The sequence below is a fragment of the Hypanus sabinus genome, chromosome 4, assembly GCF_030144855.1.
Source record: "Hypanus sabinus isolate sHypSab1 chromosome 4, sHypSab1.hap1, whole genome shotgun sequence".
Taxonomy (NCBI): Eukaryota; Metazoa; Chordata; class Chondrichthyes; order Myliobatiformes; family Dasyatidae; genus Hypanus; species Hypanus sabinus.
Window position 1 is genome coordinate 71,724,178 of NC_082709.1, and position 19,303 is coordinate 71,743,480.

Consider the following 19,303-nt stretch of genomic DNA (forward strand, 5'->3'; position numbering starts at 1 on the left):
CAGATATTCTGCACCATTGTAGTGAAAGAGATCTGTGCCAAACTTCTCCCGTGGTCTTCCTGGTAGTGGATGGGGAAGCAGAGGCTCTCTTGGATTGCTGTTTTTATTTTCATTACAAACAGCACACTGAGACACAATGTCCTCTATCTGAGTTGACACGCCTGGCCAATAGAAAATGTCCTTTGCTCTTTCTTTACATTTCACTATCCCTAGGAGTGACTCATGAATTCTGCTGAGCATTTCCTGACTCATTTGTTTTGGTACGATGAGTTTTGCCGCTTTGAACATTAGTCCTGAAGCATAGTTAATTTCCTCTTTAAATGTCCAGTACTTCTGTATTTCTTTTGGAACATCTTTTCTTTCTGTTGGCCATCCATTCATTGCAATGTCTCTTAGCATTTGCATTTCAGGATCATCTGCAGTCGCTTTCCTGAACATGTTCAACTTCTCCTCAGAGTTGGGTAGCTGAGGTGTAACCCAGTTGACCTCCAGCTCTCTTCCTAGCAACTCTTCCTTTTGCTCTTTGAGGTAAGCACAGCTCAAAGCATCAGCAATGTGCAGTTCTTTTCCTGGCTTATAGGTGACTGTGAGAGTGTACCTCTGTAGCCTGAGAAGCATCATTTGCAGCCTCATAGGAGCTTGGTGAAGTGGCTTTTTGAAGATGCTCTCAAGTGGTTTGTGATCACTCTCAACCTGGATTTCTTTGCCACATACATACTGGTGGAACTTCTCACTCCCATAAACTATGGCAAGTAATTCCTTCTCGATTTGAGCATATCAGCATTGACAGTCTGTAAGTGCTCATGATCCATATGCCACAGGCCTCCCATCCTGCAGTATAACAGCTCCTATTCCCTCTGAACTGGCATCCACAGACATTGTCACCGGTTTATTGACATTTTAGAACTTGAGTGCTGGTGCATTGGTAACCAACTGCTTCAATGTGTCAAAACTTTTCTTTTGTTCATCTTCCCAATGCCATTCAGTGTTGCTCTCTAGTAGCTTTCAAAGTGGAGCACTGACCTCTGATAAGTTGGGAATGAACTTGGCAAGATACTGTATCATGCTCATGAACCTCAAAAGTCCTTGCTTGTCTTCGGGTGGTGGTAGCTGTACCATAGCCCTGACCTTTTCATTATCTGGTTTTAGCCCATCAGCGCTGAGTACGTGACCTATATATTTGATCTCTGTAGTTCTGATCCTACATTTACTTTTGTTCAGTTTTAGGTTGTACATGCTCTCTCCAGAAGCTTCCTCAATCTCTGATCATGCTCCTCAATGGTGTCACCCCCATATCAGCAAATCATCAATGATACTGACCACTCCATCCAGGCCTTCAACCATTTGTGCCACTGACCTCTGGAATACCTCTGATGCAGAAGAAATCCCAAATGATAGACGCAGGAAACGATATCTCCCTATGGGCGTGCTGAAAGTGCATAACTTGGAACTTTTCTCATCCAGCTTGATCTGCCAGAAACCTTGATTTGCGTCTAATACTGAAAATACTTTGCATTAGGCATGCAGGAGACAACCTCTTCAATCGTGAGCAGCGGATAGTGCTCTCTTTTGATGGCACGGTTGAGGTCTTGTGGATCCATGCAAATCCTCATCTTTTTCTCTGTGACCACTGTCACCATACTTTTCACCCAGTTGGTCAGTTCTATTTCTCTCGTTATGACTCCGATCTGTTCCATTCTGTGTAGCTCCTCCACTACTCGATCCCTGAGAGCTACTGGAACCTTCCTCGGAGCATGCACGACTGATGCAACAGTTGGATCAATCTGGATATGGTGTTTCCCTGGTAAACATCCTAGTCCAGAAAACAAGTCAGCAAAGTCTTTGAGAAAGTCATTTTCTTTCTCAACACCATAGATTCGCTTCACCAGGCCTAGCTCTATGCATGTTGCTCTGCCTAGTATTGCCAAAACATGCTGTTGCACAATCTCACACTCTGTCTTGTGTTTCTGTCCTTTATACACACAGGTGAGTGTTTTCTTTCCCAATGATGCTGTCTTGTGGCCAAAATATCCAACAAGCTTGCAGGTGGATTTTCCAAGTTTTCCTCTGATGTCCAGTGAGTTGAATGTTTCTGCTGACATCACATTGCACTTCGCCCCAGTGTCAAACTTAAATGTCACATCCCTCCTGTTTATTATCAGATCTTGAGTCCAATCATCTTCAACATCCATCTCTGCATTGTCAATATTCTTGATGCATACCTCCTGTTCCACTTCAGTTGTTCCAATGAACATGTCACTGTTGCACTCACTCTGTTCCACAGCATGCATCTTCCTTGCTCCTGTGATTTGCACATCTTTGAAAGTGATTTTTCTTTCTGCATAATTTGCATGTCTTACCAAAGGCTGGACATTTTCTGTATCCATGTTTATAACCACATCTGTTGCAGTTAACTTCCTTTTGATTATCCTGTGGAGCTGGCTTTGTCCTACTCTTGTCAGTTTTCACAGCTTTTGTTTTGTATACTTCAGTCTCTTCATTAAGCATTTTAACCTGACTCGACATGATCTCGCTAGCACGGCCCATATCAATCGCTTTTTCCAATGTAAGCTCCCCCTCTCTCAATAGCCTGCCTCTCACATGACCATCTCGTATGCCACATACAATCCTGTCACGTATTAAAGAATCATGCAGTTGTCCGAACTCACAGTTTTTTGCCTTGTTCTTCAAATCTGTTACGTAAACGTCTATAGTCTCTGTCAGTCCTTGAGCCCTCGTAAAAAATATGTGTCGAATGTACAATAGATTTTTTTCTCGGTTCGCAGTAATCTTCAAACTTTTTCTTCAACACTTCAATTTGATCTCGCTCACCCTCTTGGAAGACAAACGTGTTGCAAACCTTTATTGCCTCTGCTCCAGCCACATGCAGAAACGTAGCACATTGCACTTTCTCCGTTTTGTCATCTACGCCACTAATGGTGAAAACAGCTCAAACTGCTGGAGCCATACCTTCCAATTCTCAGCAATATTACCTCGTAGGCTTAAACTCGACAGTGGCTGTAACTGTGACATCTTTTTACGTGTCTTCTCTTCCTTTCCTTTTCGCTTTCTTCTGACACCATGTAGTGTTAATGTGACTCGGACACCGCAGTATTAAACACACACATTTATTCACCAGACTTCCATTTTACAAAACTCGCGTTCTGACGTCATACTCACTCTGACCTACGAATAGTCACATAATACATTACACTGGCTATGGGGTTGTGGGGAGCGGGGATGCTACCTCCCTGAAATGAGTTTTTGCAGGGTGGGATGTCTGATGGTGAGAAGATGCGGAAGCGTTACAGTGTGGTGTCCATGCTTGGTTGGGAGGGTTGCCCTCTGCCAGTGCTGCCCTCTCATGTCAAGCAGTGGAATGACAACCTGGATTGCTTGAGCCTGTACACTGCTGGGAGACTGTACCATCAATTGCCAGACATTGTCACTCAGGGTCTTGGTCTATATATACATTTTCCTTTCGAGTGAATATGCTCCTTTGCTCGCTATTTTGGATCATGTTACTCACTATTTTGAATGTTACTTGCTATTTTGAATATTTGCTTGATATTTTGAATATTTTGCACCTTGGCAGCAGAGGAGTGTTGTCTTGTTCGGCTGTGTCTATGTATGGTTTATTGATTTGGTATGCCATGAAATTAGATTTATTTTGCAGCAACAGTACAGCGCAGTACATACAATTACGAGAGCATTGTGCAAAAGTCTTAGGCATTCCAACTTAGTTAGGCCAAGAAGCCTGTTTTGGTGCTGTAGGATTCTATGATGGTAGTAGTCTAGACAACAAAATGGATGTCCAGTTACCAGTGCAGGGGTGGAGACTCCATCCCTTCTCAGGATGTCAGGATTTCTCCTGTCTCTCATGTCCTGTAATCGGCAGTGTCCCCAAGCCTGCATTGCAGACACACCTGGTGATCTTCCTTCGAGTGGAGCCACTGACTCAATTTTTGAGTATCGTGAGAGAACATCTGCATCTCATAGAAAACTGAGTAAGCTTCACTCAGACAAAGAACAATCATAGGCGAAGTAGCGTTGTGTAATGGCGGGTTTTCTAAGCCGCTCTTAAAAAAACACAAGCTTTTAGGCTTTAAAGTTCAAAGTTCACAGTAAATTTTTAAGCAACTGCATATATGTCACCACGAGATTCATTGTCTTGAGGGCATTCACAGTAAATTTAAAGAAACACAATAGAATCAATGAAAAACTGTATACTACAAAGAGAGACAATGAACAAATGTGCAAAAGAGAACAAATTATGCAAATGCCAAAAAGATAAAACACCCCAAATAATAAAAAAAATATTGAGAACTGGAGTTGCAGAGTCCTTGAAAATGAGTCCATAGGTCATGGGATTAGTTCGGTGTTGGTGAGTGAAGTTATCCACGCTGGTTCAGGAGTCTGATGGTTGAAGGGTAATGTGAACATAAGGTTCTTCCTGTACCTCCTCCCTTGATGGCAGCAGTGAGAAGAGAGCATGGCCTGAATGGTGGGGGTCTTTGATAATGGATGCTGTTTTGCGGATCCAGACTCCTGAAATAATTCATTTCTTAGCTCTGTCACCAGAACGGATACGAAATGAATAGGGAAAAATATGCAATTGTGTGCTCCGAGCTTCTCTGGATAAATGCAATGTCTCACAAACTCCCAGGAATCGCTGCTCCATGAGCATTCAGGATTTATTGAAAACTTTGAGTCCATGCATCAGGAGCCGACAGAAGCCTCGCCTCATGTAGGCGCGCACCTTCTGACAAGCTCCCTCCCTCCTACCCTCCCCACCAGCCACAGAATCCGCAGCTGACGAAGTATTAGGCAACATGGTGCATGCCCACAGGCCTTTACTCGTTAATGTACCATATGTACAGAAACCATAATGACAAATTATGCCCAATGTCCTTGACTCAAAGCTGAAAATTATCCTTCAAATCAATGACTTGGTTACCTCGTCTTTACTTGTAACTGATATTCAGCTACAAGTGACTCACCTAACTCCCAAACTTTTCCCACCACCTACAAGGAGTATGAAGGAATATTCTTCATTTGGCTGAATGAAGTGGTTTAAATATACACGGCTGATTTAAGACCATGAGACCATAAGACATAGGAGCAGAATTAGCCCGTTTGGCTCAACGAGTCTGCTCCGCCATTTCATCATGTTCATTTATTATCTCTCTTAATCCCATTCTCCTACCTTTTCCCTTACTAATCAAAAAGCTATCAATCTCTGCTTTAAATATACACTTGCTGCCCCGGCAATGACTTTTACAATCGGCAAGGTTGTTTTATAGCCAAGTTCTGGGTATCAGCCTGCGTGACTTGCGTACATACTTGTTCAAAGTTCAAAAGTTCCAAGTAAAATTTATTATCAGATTTCATAGAAGTCACCACATACAATGCTGAGATTCTTTTTCTGCGAGCATAAAAATGTTTTAGTCTCAATTTGTAAGTAAGAAATTTGCCTTCCACTCTTTTCAGTTCTAGGGTTGCCACAGCTGAGCCAGTCAGATGATATGGCCACAGCAAGGGCAACTAAGAATGAAAGTATTTTTCAATGAAATGTGTCCAATTGATGTAGTACACTGCCGGGAAAAGTCACAACAATAACTCCCTGGAAATAACCATTTAAAAGGCACTTGGACAGGCCCATGGATAGGAAAGGTACAGAGGGATATGGGCCAAATGCAGACAAATGGGGTGAGCTTAAATAGGCATCTTGGTCAGAATGGACCATTTTAACCAAAGGACCTGATGCAGCGCTGTAATACTCTATGACTCTAAAACAGTCCATTACAATACCATAACTGTTTGTGTGAAGTCCTCTAATGAGCCAAATCAGAGAGGCCTAGGTGATCACAAACACAAGAGGTCCTGCAGATGCTGGAAATCCAGAGCAATGCGTACAAAAGGCTGAAGAAACTCAGTAGGTCAGGCGGCATCTATGGAGAGGAACAAACTAGTTGAATACAGATACAATGTAATCGTTTTAATAAATTGATGGCAGGAAGGAATATTGTCTTTTCCTAAATGCATACTTCACTAGATATACTGGCTAAGTTACTGTTAGTTGCATTTTGGTAGTGAGTTATATTAGCAAGATGTGACCTGGCTTTCTTTAACTTATGTGGAATTAGGTATTTTAATATTTTTGTAATGGGCAATTAAGAAAAAGCTTGAACAAGAGGAAATCTGCAGATGCTGGAATTTAAGCAACACAGACAAAATGCTGGAGGAACTCAGCAGGCCAGGCAGCATCTGTGGAAAAAAGTACAGTTCACATTTCGGGCCGAGACCCTTCAAGAAAAAGTTTGGTAATGTTTATGTACATTGAGATGTATGTTATGTAGGCTACTCTATAAGGGTCAATTTACAACACACAGGGAATGATCCAGAGGAAAATGGGTTAATTGAATACGTTTATATACTGAATTAAAATACAGGAATGTGCTTTTAGTATATGTTGTAGCTAGATTAATTATGTCTGAGAATTTGATTCATGTAGCTAATGGGGATCTTTTACTAAATATGTCTTCTATTTTAATATATTTCAATATATCGAGGAAGTTTTTTTTAAGTGTTATCAGTCAGATTTGTAGTTTCTGCAGGTCGCCGACATTTATTCGAGGGTTGGAGACAGCGCCTTTAAGCAGACAGGCCGACCCCGGAATATGTTGCAAACAGCGGTCAGGACTTCATCCGGAGCCGAGCCTTCGGAGGCGGCCGTGTGACAGCCAGTCCGGGAAGCAACGATCGTTACTGAACCGGTGCTGGAGGGAGACAGCCTTCCGGTCGGGACAAAGGGAAGGACACAGGGCGAGGTACATTGGAGAAGAATAGAGTGCGTGCCGAGACTGGTTGAAATGGAGAGACTTGCTCCAGGAGAATACGGGCAGCGACATCGCATCAAATGGAGCCGAGCATAGTGTGGAGGCAGCGGGACAGTGATCAGATGGAGAGGGGCACAGTGTGTGTGTGTGTGTGGGGGGGATCACATGCAGAGGGGCAGAGTGTGGAAGTAGAGAACCAGTGATCAAGTGGAAAAGGATAGAGAGAGTGTGTGTGTGTGGGGAGGGGGAAGGGAGATCAGACGGAGAGGGCATAATGTGGGCAGAGAGAAAGAGTCATCAAATAGGGATGGAGAGAGAGAGAGAGAGATATTGATCAGATAGAGAGGGGCAAAGCTTTGTGGGTGAGATGTCCCAGCAAATTGAGAGGAGCATAATGCTGGGGCTGGGGGAGGAGGGGAGGGGAAAGTGATCAAATGGAGAGGGGCATAGTGTGTGGGGGAGAGAGAGAGACAGAGTCGATCAAATTTAGGGAGACATTATCAAATATAGTTTATGAGAGGACAGTGTCAGAAGGATGGAGCGCAGTACAAGGAGAACGATACTGCTCCAAGTGGAGTGTCGGTCTTGTGGAGCAGGCAGAGTTTGAAGATAATTAAAAAAAGAGATATCTCCAGACTGCGCAGAGCAGGGGGAAATATTAAATGAAAAGAGGAAGCTTGTGTAGACAAAGGTTATCAGAGAGGGGAAGCATATAGCAAAAGTCGCAAAGAAAAGTAGAGTGGGTAAGTGTTTCAGTGGGGGGATCAGAGTACACGAAGAGACGATGAGGTTTAGGCAGAGATGCTGTTTAAAATGAAGAGGGACACAAAGTATCGAACATTGAAAGAATGTGGAGACAGTGTTTCCCGTAGTAGGGGAGTCTAGGACCAGAGGGCACAGCCTCAGAATACAAGGACATTAATTTAGAATAGAGATGAGAAGGAATTTCTTTCGCCAGAGGGTGATGAATCTGTGGAATTCATTGCTGTGAAGGTCAAGTCACTGTGTATATTTAAAGTTGAAGTTGATAGGTTCTTGATTAGTAAGGGCCTCAAAGGTAATTGGGAGAATGAAGAAAAATGGGGTTGAAAGGGATAATAAGTCAACCATGGCAGAGTAGATGAGAAAGGCTGAATGGTCTAATTCTGCTCCAATGGTTTATTTAGTAGTGTCCCTGCAGTTATTGACCCTTTCTTTTGTTGTAGTATTCCTTTCTCTTTAGATTCCCGTGCTACGTGATTAGTGAGACTTTTGGATGTCCTAGTGCACGATAAGGAAGGTGTTAATGCCCTGGAAACCGTTTAGAGAAGGTTTACCAGACTGATGCATGGACAACTGATACTTAACCGGGTTCCTTGAGAGGAAAGGAGGGATTGATGCGATCTTATCTGCGAGAAATGTGGAAAGGATGTTTCAATTTGTGGAGCAATCTGGAGCTCAGGTCACCCATTTAAGAGCGAGAAGAGCCATTAGGACTATTTTTCAAAGGGCAGAAGAAGCAGAACTTTTGAATATTTTTAAAACAAAGGCATATATATTCTTGATGAGCACTGGGAGTGGATAAGAATACACAGGTGACATTCCAGCCAGATTAGTTGTGATGTTATGAAATTGAATTGAGGGACTGAATGGCCTACTGCTTCAAATTTTTCCCCATTTCTCTCCTGGTACATCGTCTGTCTCTCTCCAGCTGGAAGTGTAGAGCAGAGGTTATCAAATGAGGAGGGGTAGAGGGTGAGAAGAGATGGCATTGTATGCAGAGAGAGAGAGAATGGTGTTGAACATCAAAGGGAGTGATACAGAGACTAACAAATGGAGGAGCAATTTAGGGGCAGACTCAAAATAATAGTCAAAATAATAGTGGACAATGGAGAGAGAAGTATCATCCAGTAGTCGATTACTCAGTAAAAATATCAAATAGAAAGGGGCATATTGTGGAGGGAGGTGGTTAAAAAAAGAGATCAGGCAGCTTATGGAGAGATGCTGTTGATATCAAGAGACAGAATCAAATGGGGAAGACACAGCATAAAGAGAGAGAAATGTATCAGTGGAGAAGAGTGGGTGGGGGAAGGGGGAGATGTTTCACTTGGAGAAAGGCCAAGAGTATATTTGTTTGATAACTAATTCAGTGGACCAAATAGTAACATGTGGACGTTTTTCTCCTTTCTGTGTCTGAAACAATCTCACCATTCTGCTTTCTCTTCTATTTGAAATACCTTAATGTCTCATGCATGAAGGCCTGTCTGTTTCACATGGAGTTTGAGGTTACTTTAAGACTTATATAAAATCAAGATAGGAAGCAAGGGAGAGAAGGATTGATAGTGCACCAGAGATTGAGAGACTGTCAGATGGAATGTGTTCCAGAGAATTAGTATTGAAGGAAGTGTTGGAGAGAAGGTTATGTCCAAGGTGAAAGGGAGTATACTGGATAAAATGCTATCCAGATGAAGTTAATACAATTAGGAGAGTTATTGCAAGTACTAAGGAGATATTAAGTATTAGTGAGAGGATAGAGCACCTGCGGGAAGATGGTATTGGAGGTGAAGGCATAGCCCGTAAGGCAGGAAGAAATTACAGAGACAAATGAAATGGTGAGAAGAAGACTGGATAGAATGTTATTGGTAAGGTGTGGGAGAGAAAGACTCTAAGACATGGAAGCCTAATGAGGCCATTCAGCCCATCAAGTCTGCCCCACCATTCCATTACTTATTGGAGTTTCTTATCCCCCCTCCCCAACCCAATTTTCCTGCCTTCTTCCTGTAACTTTTGACACCCTTTCTAATCAAGAACCTAGCAAGCTCTGCTTTAAGTATGTCCAATGACTTGGCCCCCACAGTTGCCTGTGGCAATAAATTCAACAGATTCAGCCTCTGGCTAAAGAAATGACTCCTCATCACTGTTCCAAGGCGGAGACTTCTGGTATTAGACTCCCCACTATAGGAAGCATCTTCTCCACATCTTAGGCCTTTCAATATTTAATAGACTTTAATGAGAATCCTTATCTCATTCTTCTAAACTCCAGCGAGTACAGGCCCAGAGCACTCCTGAAATATTGACCCATTTATTCCTGGGATCATTCCTGTGAACCTCCTCAGGACTCTCTCCAAATTTAGCTCATCCTTTCTTCATTAAAGGGCCCAAACCTGCTTGCAGTACTCCAAGTTCTGTCTGCCTTATAAGTCCTTGGCATTATCCCCTTGCCCCCCAAGGGGATGGGAATGAGGGCATCAGACGTACGAAGGGAGAAAGAGTCCATGAATGGGTGATGTGAGTAGCACAGGCACTCTCTGAGGTGACAGGCAAAATATCAGGAAGTTGGTGAAAAATTACTTCAAGATTTGTTGGGGAGTATGGTAATATTTAACCTGCACTTTACCAATGAAAGCTGCCTACAGAGATGAAACTGCCATGCCATTGTTGGGGAGGCAAGTCAGTTCTTTAAGATCCTCCTATGGCAATTAGACTTAAGCAGCATAAGAGGCATCCATGGGTGTGGGAAGGGGATGTATGATACGCTGATGGATGGTAGGTTACATCTCCTCCCTCAACCATCATGATGAGTAGTTGTGCTGATCCAGGGAACACAGCCTCAGAACAGTGACAGCTCAGAAACAGGCCCTTTGGTTCCCAGCATTATCCAAACCCAATTAGATTAAAAATCAAGCAACACACACAAAATGCTGGTGGAACGCAGCAGGCCAGGCAGCATCCACAGGGAGAAGCGCTGTTGACGTTTCAGGCCGAAACCCTCTGGCTGACTGATTAATCTCTTCTGCCTACACAAAACCCATATTCTTCCATTTTCCTCGCCCTCATGTGCCTATCCAAATGTCTCTTAAAAGTCTTCAATTTTTCTGCCTCTGCCACCACCCCGGGTGTACAGCCACCAGTCTGTGTATTTAAAAAAAAGACTTGCCACTCACATCTCCTTTGAAATTACCCCCTCTAAGCTTAAATGTATGCACTTTGTAATTAGGCATTTGAACCCTTGGAAAAGGTTACTGTCTGTCTACTCGATATCTATGCCTCTCATAATCTTACAAAGCCCTATCAGCGACAAAGAGATGTACAGTGCTGAATTATTGCAATCTCTTAGCAGCCACATATGGACAGAAGAGGAGCATGGAAAAATAGGGCTGGCAGGGTCGCTGGGCAAATCTCCAATGTCATAGTGGGACTGTTTAATTTGGATGTCCTTCCTGACTTGGAAAGGTATTCCCTCATGTTACTGTGGGTAATAAGTAGATTGTAAGATGCATGACAGAGAAGTAGCCAAATGAAAAGTGCTTAGGCAGTTAGTTATCTGTTGTTTGCTAATCCGAACGTGACTAACAGCTCATGTATGCAGGATCTTTTTTAATCAGTAATTTAAAAAAAAGCAAGTAAGTCTAATTTCTAGGCAAGAGTTTCAGTGGTGGTGGTGGAAAAGGAGAGGCAGAGAGTATTGGTGAGAAAGCACTGGATCTACTAAAGGAGAGTGAAGAGCTTGTGGGGATATACCCTGTGACATCTCTAAATTGATTATAGAATGTGTGAGAAGCTACAGCAGTACTGTACACCAGGCTGCTCGCCTGCTCACGGTTTAAATTACCAACCTTGCTGATTCTTAGACATCTAAAAAAAATCAGTCGAGGAGTTGTATCTTGCCTTATACCAGATTTTCTTTTTTTTCCCAAATATTTCAGGATATGGGGACTCAAGGATCAGGCAGAAAGCGGATTGCCAATCGAGAGCGACTGTCTGCAGAAGATGATACTCTGAATCTGATTGCCAGGGAGGTAGGTTGCATCCTTCTATCCTTCTCCTCTTGTGTTTCTGACTTGGGGTATCAGGTTAAGGTTGGTTAACTGCACAACGCTCTTGAAGAAGAGATCTGTGTTTCTGCTAATGTCACAGTTAAGTTTGTATAGCAGACAATGTTACTATATGGTTCATAGTTTGATCAGCAATGCCACAGCAACATCTGCAGAAGTTCATCGAGCATCTGCCTCCTTGAGATCTGGCCTACTGCCTTGCATGTGTCTCTCAGAAGGTCAAAAGCAGACAGCTTCATATTTAGGTCAGGGATTAGGTGTTCCTTCTGGATTGTGTCCCACTCCGCTTTTTCCTCACGCGCTAAGTGGCCATATCCTAGGTCTTCTACAGACATCCATGAAGGTTTCTTGGAGACTACGTAGTGAAATGGGAAGCTTGTTGACCAAGGAGGCTGTGGCTGTTCATAATGGATAATCTCCCCATGTCTTGCTTGGCACAACGAATGTCTGGAAGAGAATGTTAACTAGTACCGTTGTTTTGATGTGAATTAATGCAGATTTTGGATTCTGCTGACAGGTTGCATTGCAGAGCTCAACTAGATAGCCATGCATTTGGTACAAGAACCCAGAATAATGTTCAGTTTTCAGCTGTTGTAAAAGCCATTGTCACTGCCACAGGGGTATTTCAGCCCATTGTGGTGATCTTTTACACTGTTCACCTGACTCGAAAATGGTTATTGAAGGTTGAAGTTTCATTTTTTCGCTGGTGAGGGTGTTATTGAGATGATGTTTGCCTTTTGATAGTTGAGAAGATAAGACTTGGATCATCTGAGATTTAACCACAGCCTCCAATTGTACAAATTCACTCTGGCATCAATATCTTTACTCGAGTGTGGTTAGTTCAATATGCAGATTTCCTTGTGGGTTGGGCTTACCTCTCTTATAACATAACTTCTTCCATGTTCTACCTTTTCCCTGCAATTTATTTTTCCCCATGCTTGATCCATCCCATTTCCATCACTCATAGGTTGGCAATTTATAGCCAACAATTCACAAAAGCAATCACTTTGTCTTTGATGTAAGAGGAGCACTTGGGGGAGGTGGAGAAACCCATGCGGTCACAGGGAGAACAGGCATGCCTACCAGACAGCACCAGAGATCGGGATTGAACCCAGGCTATGAGTTAGCATTTGCAGCTGAACATCTAAGCATGTCTGCATTCTTTTATGTATTGAATTGCCGTCATGTGATTGGCTATTTAGATATTTGCATTAACCAGCAGGTGGACGGGTGTACCTAATAAAGTGACCTCTGAGTGTATGTCAAGAAATTTGTTGTTTTGCATCAGCAGTACAATGCAAAGCATAAAAATCAGGTTACAAAATTTAAATGGTGCAGAAGAGGAATAATGAGGTAGTATTTATGGACCATTCAGAAATCTGATGGCAGAGGGGAAGAAGCTGTTCCTGAAACACTGAGCTTGGGTCTTCAGGCTTCTAAACTTCGTCCCCAATTATAATAATGAGAAAAGGACATGTCATAGATACTGAGGGTCCCAAATGATGGATGCTACCTTCTTAAGGCATCACCTCTTGAAGATGTCCTCAATGGGAGGGTGGATTGTATTCACAATCCTCTGCAGCCTCTTTAAGTCCTGCACGTTGGATCCTCCGTACAAGACGATGATACAGTCAGTCAGAATATTGTCCACCATACATCTGTAAAAATTTGTAACAATCTTTGGTGGTTGGAGTAGAGGTCCTCTCTTTGAATGGAGGGGAACCAATGGATTTGGGATTTCTAGGCAGTAGTACCACGTCAACAGTAATTGAGAAAAATAAAGGTTTTAGATGTAGTATGCTACATGGAAAGAAATTGGATGGATTATGTGAGCAGCCAACGATCAGACATTTGGAGTATAATGTGGGAAAATATGAAATTGCCCGTTTCAGCAAACAGAAACATGCCTTCTAAATGCTGAGAGACCGAAGAGCTCTGAGATGTTGAGGACTATGTGTACGATTTCCAAAAGGCAAGTATGCTGGTATAGCCAGAAATTAAGAAAGCAAATAGAAATTTATTTTTAAAGAACTGAATACCAAAGTAGGGAGATAATGCTAGAATTAAGTAGGGCAATGGTGATACTATATTCGGAGCTCTGTACAGTATGAGTTTTCATATTTAAGGTGTAAATCCACTGGACGTTTAGGAAAGATTTACTGGACATAGATTGTCATGTGGATTGTCATATGACAGAGATTAGACAGGCCAGCTTCATATTCACAGCAGGTAAGAAGAATGAGAGGGAGCTTTTGTAAAATCCTGAGGGATCTTGAGGTGGATATGGAGAATAGGAGAACCTAGAACCAGAGATCACTGCTTAAAAATCCGGAGAACTGTCCATTTAAGAATAAGATGTGGTGAAATGTTTTCTCTCTGATGGTTTTGTCTTTGGAACTCTCTTCATAAACGCGTAGTGGAAGCAGAGATTTTAAATATTTTTAGCATAAAGATAGGTAGATAAGCAAGGTGGAGTAGTTGGGAGTGCTGAGCTGAGGTTGCAATCACCATTGTATTGAATAACAGAGCAGGCTTGAGGGGCCGAATGGCCTACTGTGTCTTTTGTCCTGTGTTTCTGGGTCAGGGTGTGATAGGTGTGCAGGCGGCAAACCACGGGCAATTGCACCTGTCCTGTTGGTGTCGGTGATAGAATTGGGAGGCACAGGCAAGGAGGAGATGTACAAGATGAACTTTACTGGGGAGCAGCCTTCTACCAGCCTCATTCAGTGTGATCACAAACACTCAGTCAGGTAACATCTATGAATAGAAGTTCTTTTTGACATTCACTTAAGAAATGTGTATTTGAATCTCTAAGAGACGGTTGGTTCAGTAATGCCCAGTGCCTTGAATATATTTATATAGAATTATGAACAAAAGCGGTCAGGCTGGGCATTTGTGGCCAGAAACAGCTAGCAGAAGACCATTAAGTCCATGTGAATGATGCACACCTAAAACTAAAACATAACATGCTGGAAACGGTAACAAGCCGGTCAGCAGCTGTAAACAGAAAACAGGAAGGTTTTGGATATATCCTTCCTCAGAACTGAGAACACACAAAATCACACTTGGGGGACCTAAATCACGAATGTCAGTGTTGTTTAAAACTGAAATCAAGCACACTTCCCTCAAAGCATTTGTCAAGTACTTTAACCAAGACATGAGATTCTGCTGATGCTGGGAATCTGAAGCAACGTGCTCAGAATGTTCAGGAAACTCAGCAGTTCAGGGAGCATCTGCAGAAATAAGCATCGGCATGTTGGTCGAAACCCTTCAGCAGGATTGAAAAAGAAGGGGGAAGAAACTAGAATAAGAAGTTGGGCGGAGGGAAAGCAGCACCAGCTTGAAGGTGATAGGTGAAGGCAGGTGGGTGGGGGGTGGGAAATGAGGTAAGAAGCTGGGAGGTGATGGGTGAAAAAGATAAAGGGCTGGAGAAGAAGGAATGCCTCCAGGGAAGATGATGAAGGGGACCTTTGAAGGTGGTGGAAGTTGCAGAGAATGATGTGCTGGATGTGGAGGATCATGGGGTTGTAGATGAGATCAAAAGGAGCTATGTCTGTTAAATTTGCAGGAAGATGGGTGAGTTCAGATGTGCAGGAAATGGAGAAGATGCAGGTGAGAGCAGCATTTATGATGAAGGAAGGGAAACCCCATTCTCTAATTCTCTGGAGGACATCTCTAATGTTCTGGAAAGGAAAGCCTCATCCTTGGAACAGATGTAGTAAAGGCAAAGGAACTAAGAAAAGAGAATGACATTTTTACAGGATGTAGGGTGGGAAGACAGGAGGCAGGTGGTCAAGATAGCCATGGGAGTCGGTTTATAAAAGATGTCAGTAGACAGTTTGACTCCAAAGATAGAGACAGAGAGATCAAGAAAGGGGAGAGAGATGTCAGAGATGGATCAAGTGAATTTAAGGGCAGGCTGGAAGTTGGAGGCAAAGTTGATGAAATTGACGTGCTCAGTATGAGTGCATGAAGCAGCACTAATCCAGTCATCATTATAGTGCAGAAAGAGTTGTGGAGCATTACTAGGGAAGGTTTGGAACATTGTTCCACATAGCCAGTGTAAAGGCAGGCTTAACTGGGGCCCATGCAGATGCTCATGGCTACACTTTGGGTTTGGAAAAGGTTGGAGGAGCCTAAAGAAAACTTGTTGAGTATGAAGAACAGTTTGGTGGTGGTGGAGGGGAACTGGTTGGATCTGTTGTTGAGAAAGAAGCAGAGAGCTTTAACACCTTGATGGACCTTAGAAGTGTATAGGGACTGGATATACATGGTCAAAATGAAGTGATCAGGGCCAGGGAAATGAAAGTTATTGAGATTGCGACCATGTGAAGTGTGAAGGAACTGAACCAAGTGTGAAGTGATACACCTGTCCATTCATCTCCCTTATCTCCATTCAGGACCCCAAACAGAACTTCCAGGTGAGGTGAACCAGTTTGGCCATTCTCCTCTGGCCCTCAATTAACAAGGTGTTTTCGCCCAAGGAACTGCTGCTCATTGGGCGTTCTTTGCTTTTTGCACCATTTTCTATAAATTGTACCGTCTCTGCCATTTCTTTGTATTCATCAGCTGCATGGAGAAGGGGAGCCTGCTGCATGGGCAATGGCTTGCTCACTACACCATACTGCCCTGGCTTGCATATCACGTAGACAGCTAGCACGCAATGTCTACGGTCAACCCCAACCAACGAAGGGTTTCCTCTATAAACTCTAACGGCTACTATACAAGAAAATCACAAGCAGTCAGCATTTTCTGATACTGAATACTGAGATACTCGAGCCACCCCATCTGGCACCAACAATCATTCCATGGTCAAAGTCACTTAGATCACATTTCTTCCTTATTCTGATATTTGGAGTGAAAACAGCTGAACCTTTTGACCATGCCTGTATGCTTTTATGCATTGAGTGGCTGAATTGCACATGAATGGCTGATTAGATATTTGCAGTAATAAATGGTGCACAGGTGTACCTAATAAAGTGGCCACTGTGTAATTTTTAATAAAAAGTATTAAAACACTGTTTACATCTCACTTTTCTGCCAAAACGAAACAACGTTCCTCCAGACCATGGTGCACCCACACAACATATAAACCAAAATATTACACTATAAATAAGTAAAATATATTCAAAATGCATGTAGTAAAAATCACAGATAAGCAGTTGAGTAAACAGCTCGCTATCCTGATGACGAGACCTCCATGGTGGCAGAGTATTCATTAGTCTCACAGCCTGAGGAAGGAAGCCCAGTGTGACAGTCCTATTCCTGATGCTCCTGTACCTCTTTCCTGACGCTAGTGGGTCAGAGAGATTGTGGGGTGGGTTGTATGGATCCTCAATGCTTTGGGCCCTCTGCCTGCACTTCTGGTAAGTGTCACAAATGGGGGAGACCGTGATGATCCTTTTGGCAATTTTGTCTGCCTTCTGTAGGGTCTTGCAGCTTCTGTACCATAATATAGACAGACAGAGTGGTTTTGATGGTGCTCCTGTAGGAAGTTGTTAGGTTGGGGGTGGGGACCCTTTGCACATTTCAGTCTTCTCAGAAAGTGTAGATGCTGTTGTGTCTTCTTGTCCAGTGAGGAGGTGTTTTGGGTCCAGGTTAGATCATCTGTTACGTGCACACCAAGGAACTTTGTGCTCTTCACTCTCTCCACAGCACAGCCATTAATTTGCAATGGAGAGTGGGTGGCCTGTGCCTTCCTGAAGTCCAGAATCATCTCTTTTGTCTTGTCCACGTGACTCGGGTTGTTGTTCTCACATCATTGGACAGGCCTCCATGCCTCCTCCCCGTATGCCGACTCATCGTTGTTGCTGATGAGACCAAGCACTGTAGTGTCATCGATGAACTTGATGATGTGGTTTGCATTGAATCTGACAGTGCAGTCATTGAGTCAGCAGCATGTCCAGCAGCGGTCTGAGCACACAGCCCTCTGAATATACTCCAGTCCATGCTTTTGAAGCGGTCCTGCCACACTGAGATCTCTCTGTGGATTGGTTTGACTGTTTTAACCAATTATACGCTGGGATTAGCAAAGTGGAGATGTGGTCTGAGTATCAGAGGTGAGGATGGTGTGTAGTCTTGTGGACTCCATGAACATTGGCATAAACCAGGTCTAGTATATTCTCTCCTCTGGTTGCGAAGTTGAAATGCTGGTAGTACTTTGGCGGGATTGCTTTTAAGTTTGCATGATTAAGGTCACTCAGCACCAATGGAGACACCATCGGAGTGAGGGGTCTCGACATTGCTTATTGCGCTGTAGAGGTCCTGCACCACTTCCCCAGCGCTAGCACGGGGGAGGAATGTAAACAGCAACAATCACAATGGCAGTGAACTCTCTGGTCTGTACCTCACCATTTTAAAAACTCTATCTGTGGTGAGCAATGGGCTCACTCATTCCTACCGTGGTGCTCGCATAACTGAATAACTGGTGTCTACTACAGTAGCTGTAAGAGTTATCAGTTATCATTTACACAATACGAAAAAATAGATGAATTATCTGAAGATGATTGCAATTGTCCCTCTTCATGGAATACGTATGGTTGTTGAATATGCAGATAATGTGACCTGGCACAGGTTTGAAGTCCAGTTTCAGCAGCCTAACTGCCGTGGCAGCACTGCAGGTCTCCACCAGCAATTTCAGGTTTGTGCCCAGTATGCAGATCACAGCTGAGGACCTCAAAGGCAAAGTTCAGATTTGTGCTGGAACCTTAAGTAGCACAGTTCGGTTCAAAGCAGCAAGGCCCCTGCGGTGGTGCAATCACAGCTGGAGTTCCTCCATTCAGTTTGTTCCACAGATGTGCTAGAAGCTGTACTAAGTGATCAAATGCACTTCTTCTCGAACTTCTGGTAATTGCACCCACCTCACCCCTCCTTCACCATTCCCCATTCCTGTTTCCCCCTATCTCCTAACCTGCCCCTCTGGTGTTCCTCCCCCCCTTCCCTTTCTTCCGTGGTCTTCTACCCTCTCCTGTCAAATGCCCACTCCTCCAGCCCTTTACCTCTTTCACCAATCTACTTCCCAACTCTTCACTTCACCCCTGCCCCTCTCCAGGTTTCACCTATCACTTACCACCTTGTTTATTCTTCCTCCCTTCCCCCCCCTCTCCCCCACCCCCCACCTTCTTGCTCTGATTTCTCATTTTTTTCCGGTCCTGATGGAGGGGCTAGGCCCGAAATGTCAACTGTTGACACTTTTCCATTGACGCTGCCTGGCCTGCGGTGTTCCTCCAGCGTTTTGTGTGTGTTACTTTTCTGTTTTCATGTCGGATTTCCATCACCTGCAGTTCTTTCTGATTAAAGCGAAAAGCCATAAAGTTGAATCAAGCCCATCATCATCCAGTGTATCTCACGCTTTGAATACAGAGCAGGTGTGGTAGGCTGATAGTTCAACATAGGCACTCTGGCTGCCAAGAGCATCTGTATACCTCCAGCTGTCATTTTGGTGAAACAAGCTCCTCCAGTCCCTCCATTTGTGTATATTACTTTGATTTCCAGCATCTGCAGATTTCCCCTTGTTTGTGATAAAAACAGAAAACGCTAGAAACGCTGAGCAGCTCGGGCAATGTCTGTAAAAGGAGAAACTGAGTTCACGCTTCTGCTTGAAGACCCTCGGTCAGAACAGGGGAAGAGAGAAAATGAGTTTGAGTCACG

General features: G+C 43.5%; 1 protein-coding gene across 1 annotated transcript in view; it reads left to right on the plus strand.

Moving 5' to 3' along the window:
- The first annotated feature begins 6,689 nt into the window (after positions 1-6,689).
- Positions 6,690-19,303, plus strand: part of LOC132392123 (trichohyalin-like) — a 130,033-nt gene continuing 117,419 nt past the window's right edge. The window contains exons 1-2 of the mRNA XM_059965972.1: positions 6,690-6,830; positions 11,525-11,617. Of these exons, the coding sequence (XP_059821955.1) occupies positions 11,528-11,617 (90 nt within the window). The 5' untranslated portion in view covers positions 6,690-6,830; positions 11,525-11,527. The remainder of the gene's footprint in view (positions 6,831-11,524; positions 11,618-19,303) is intronic.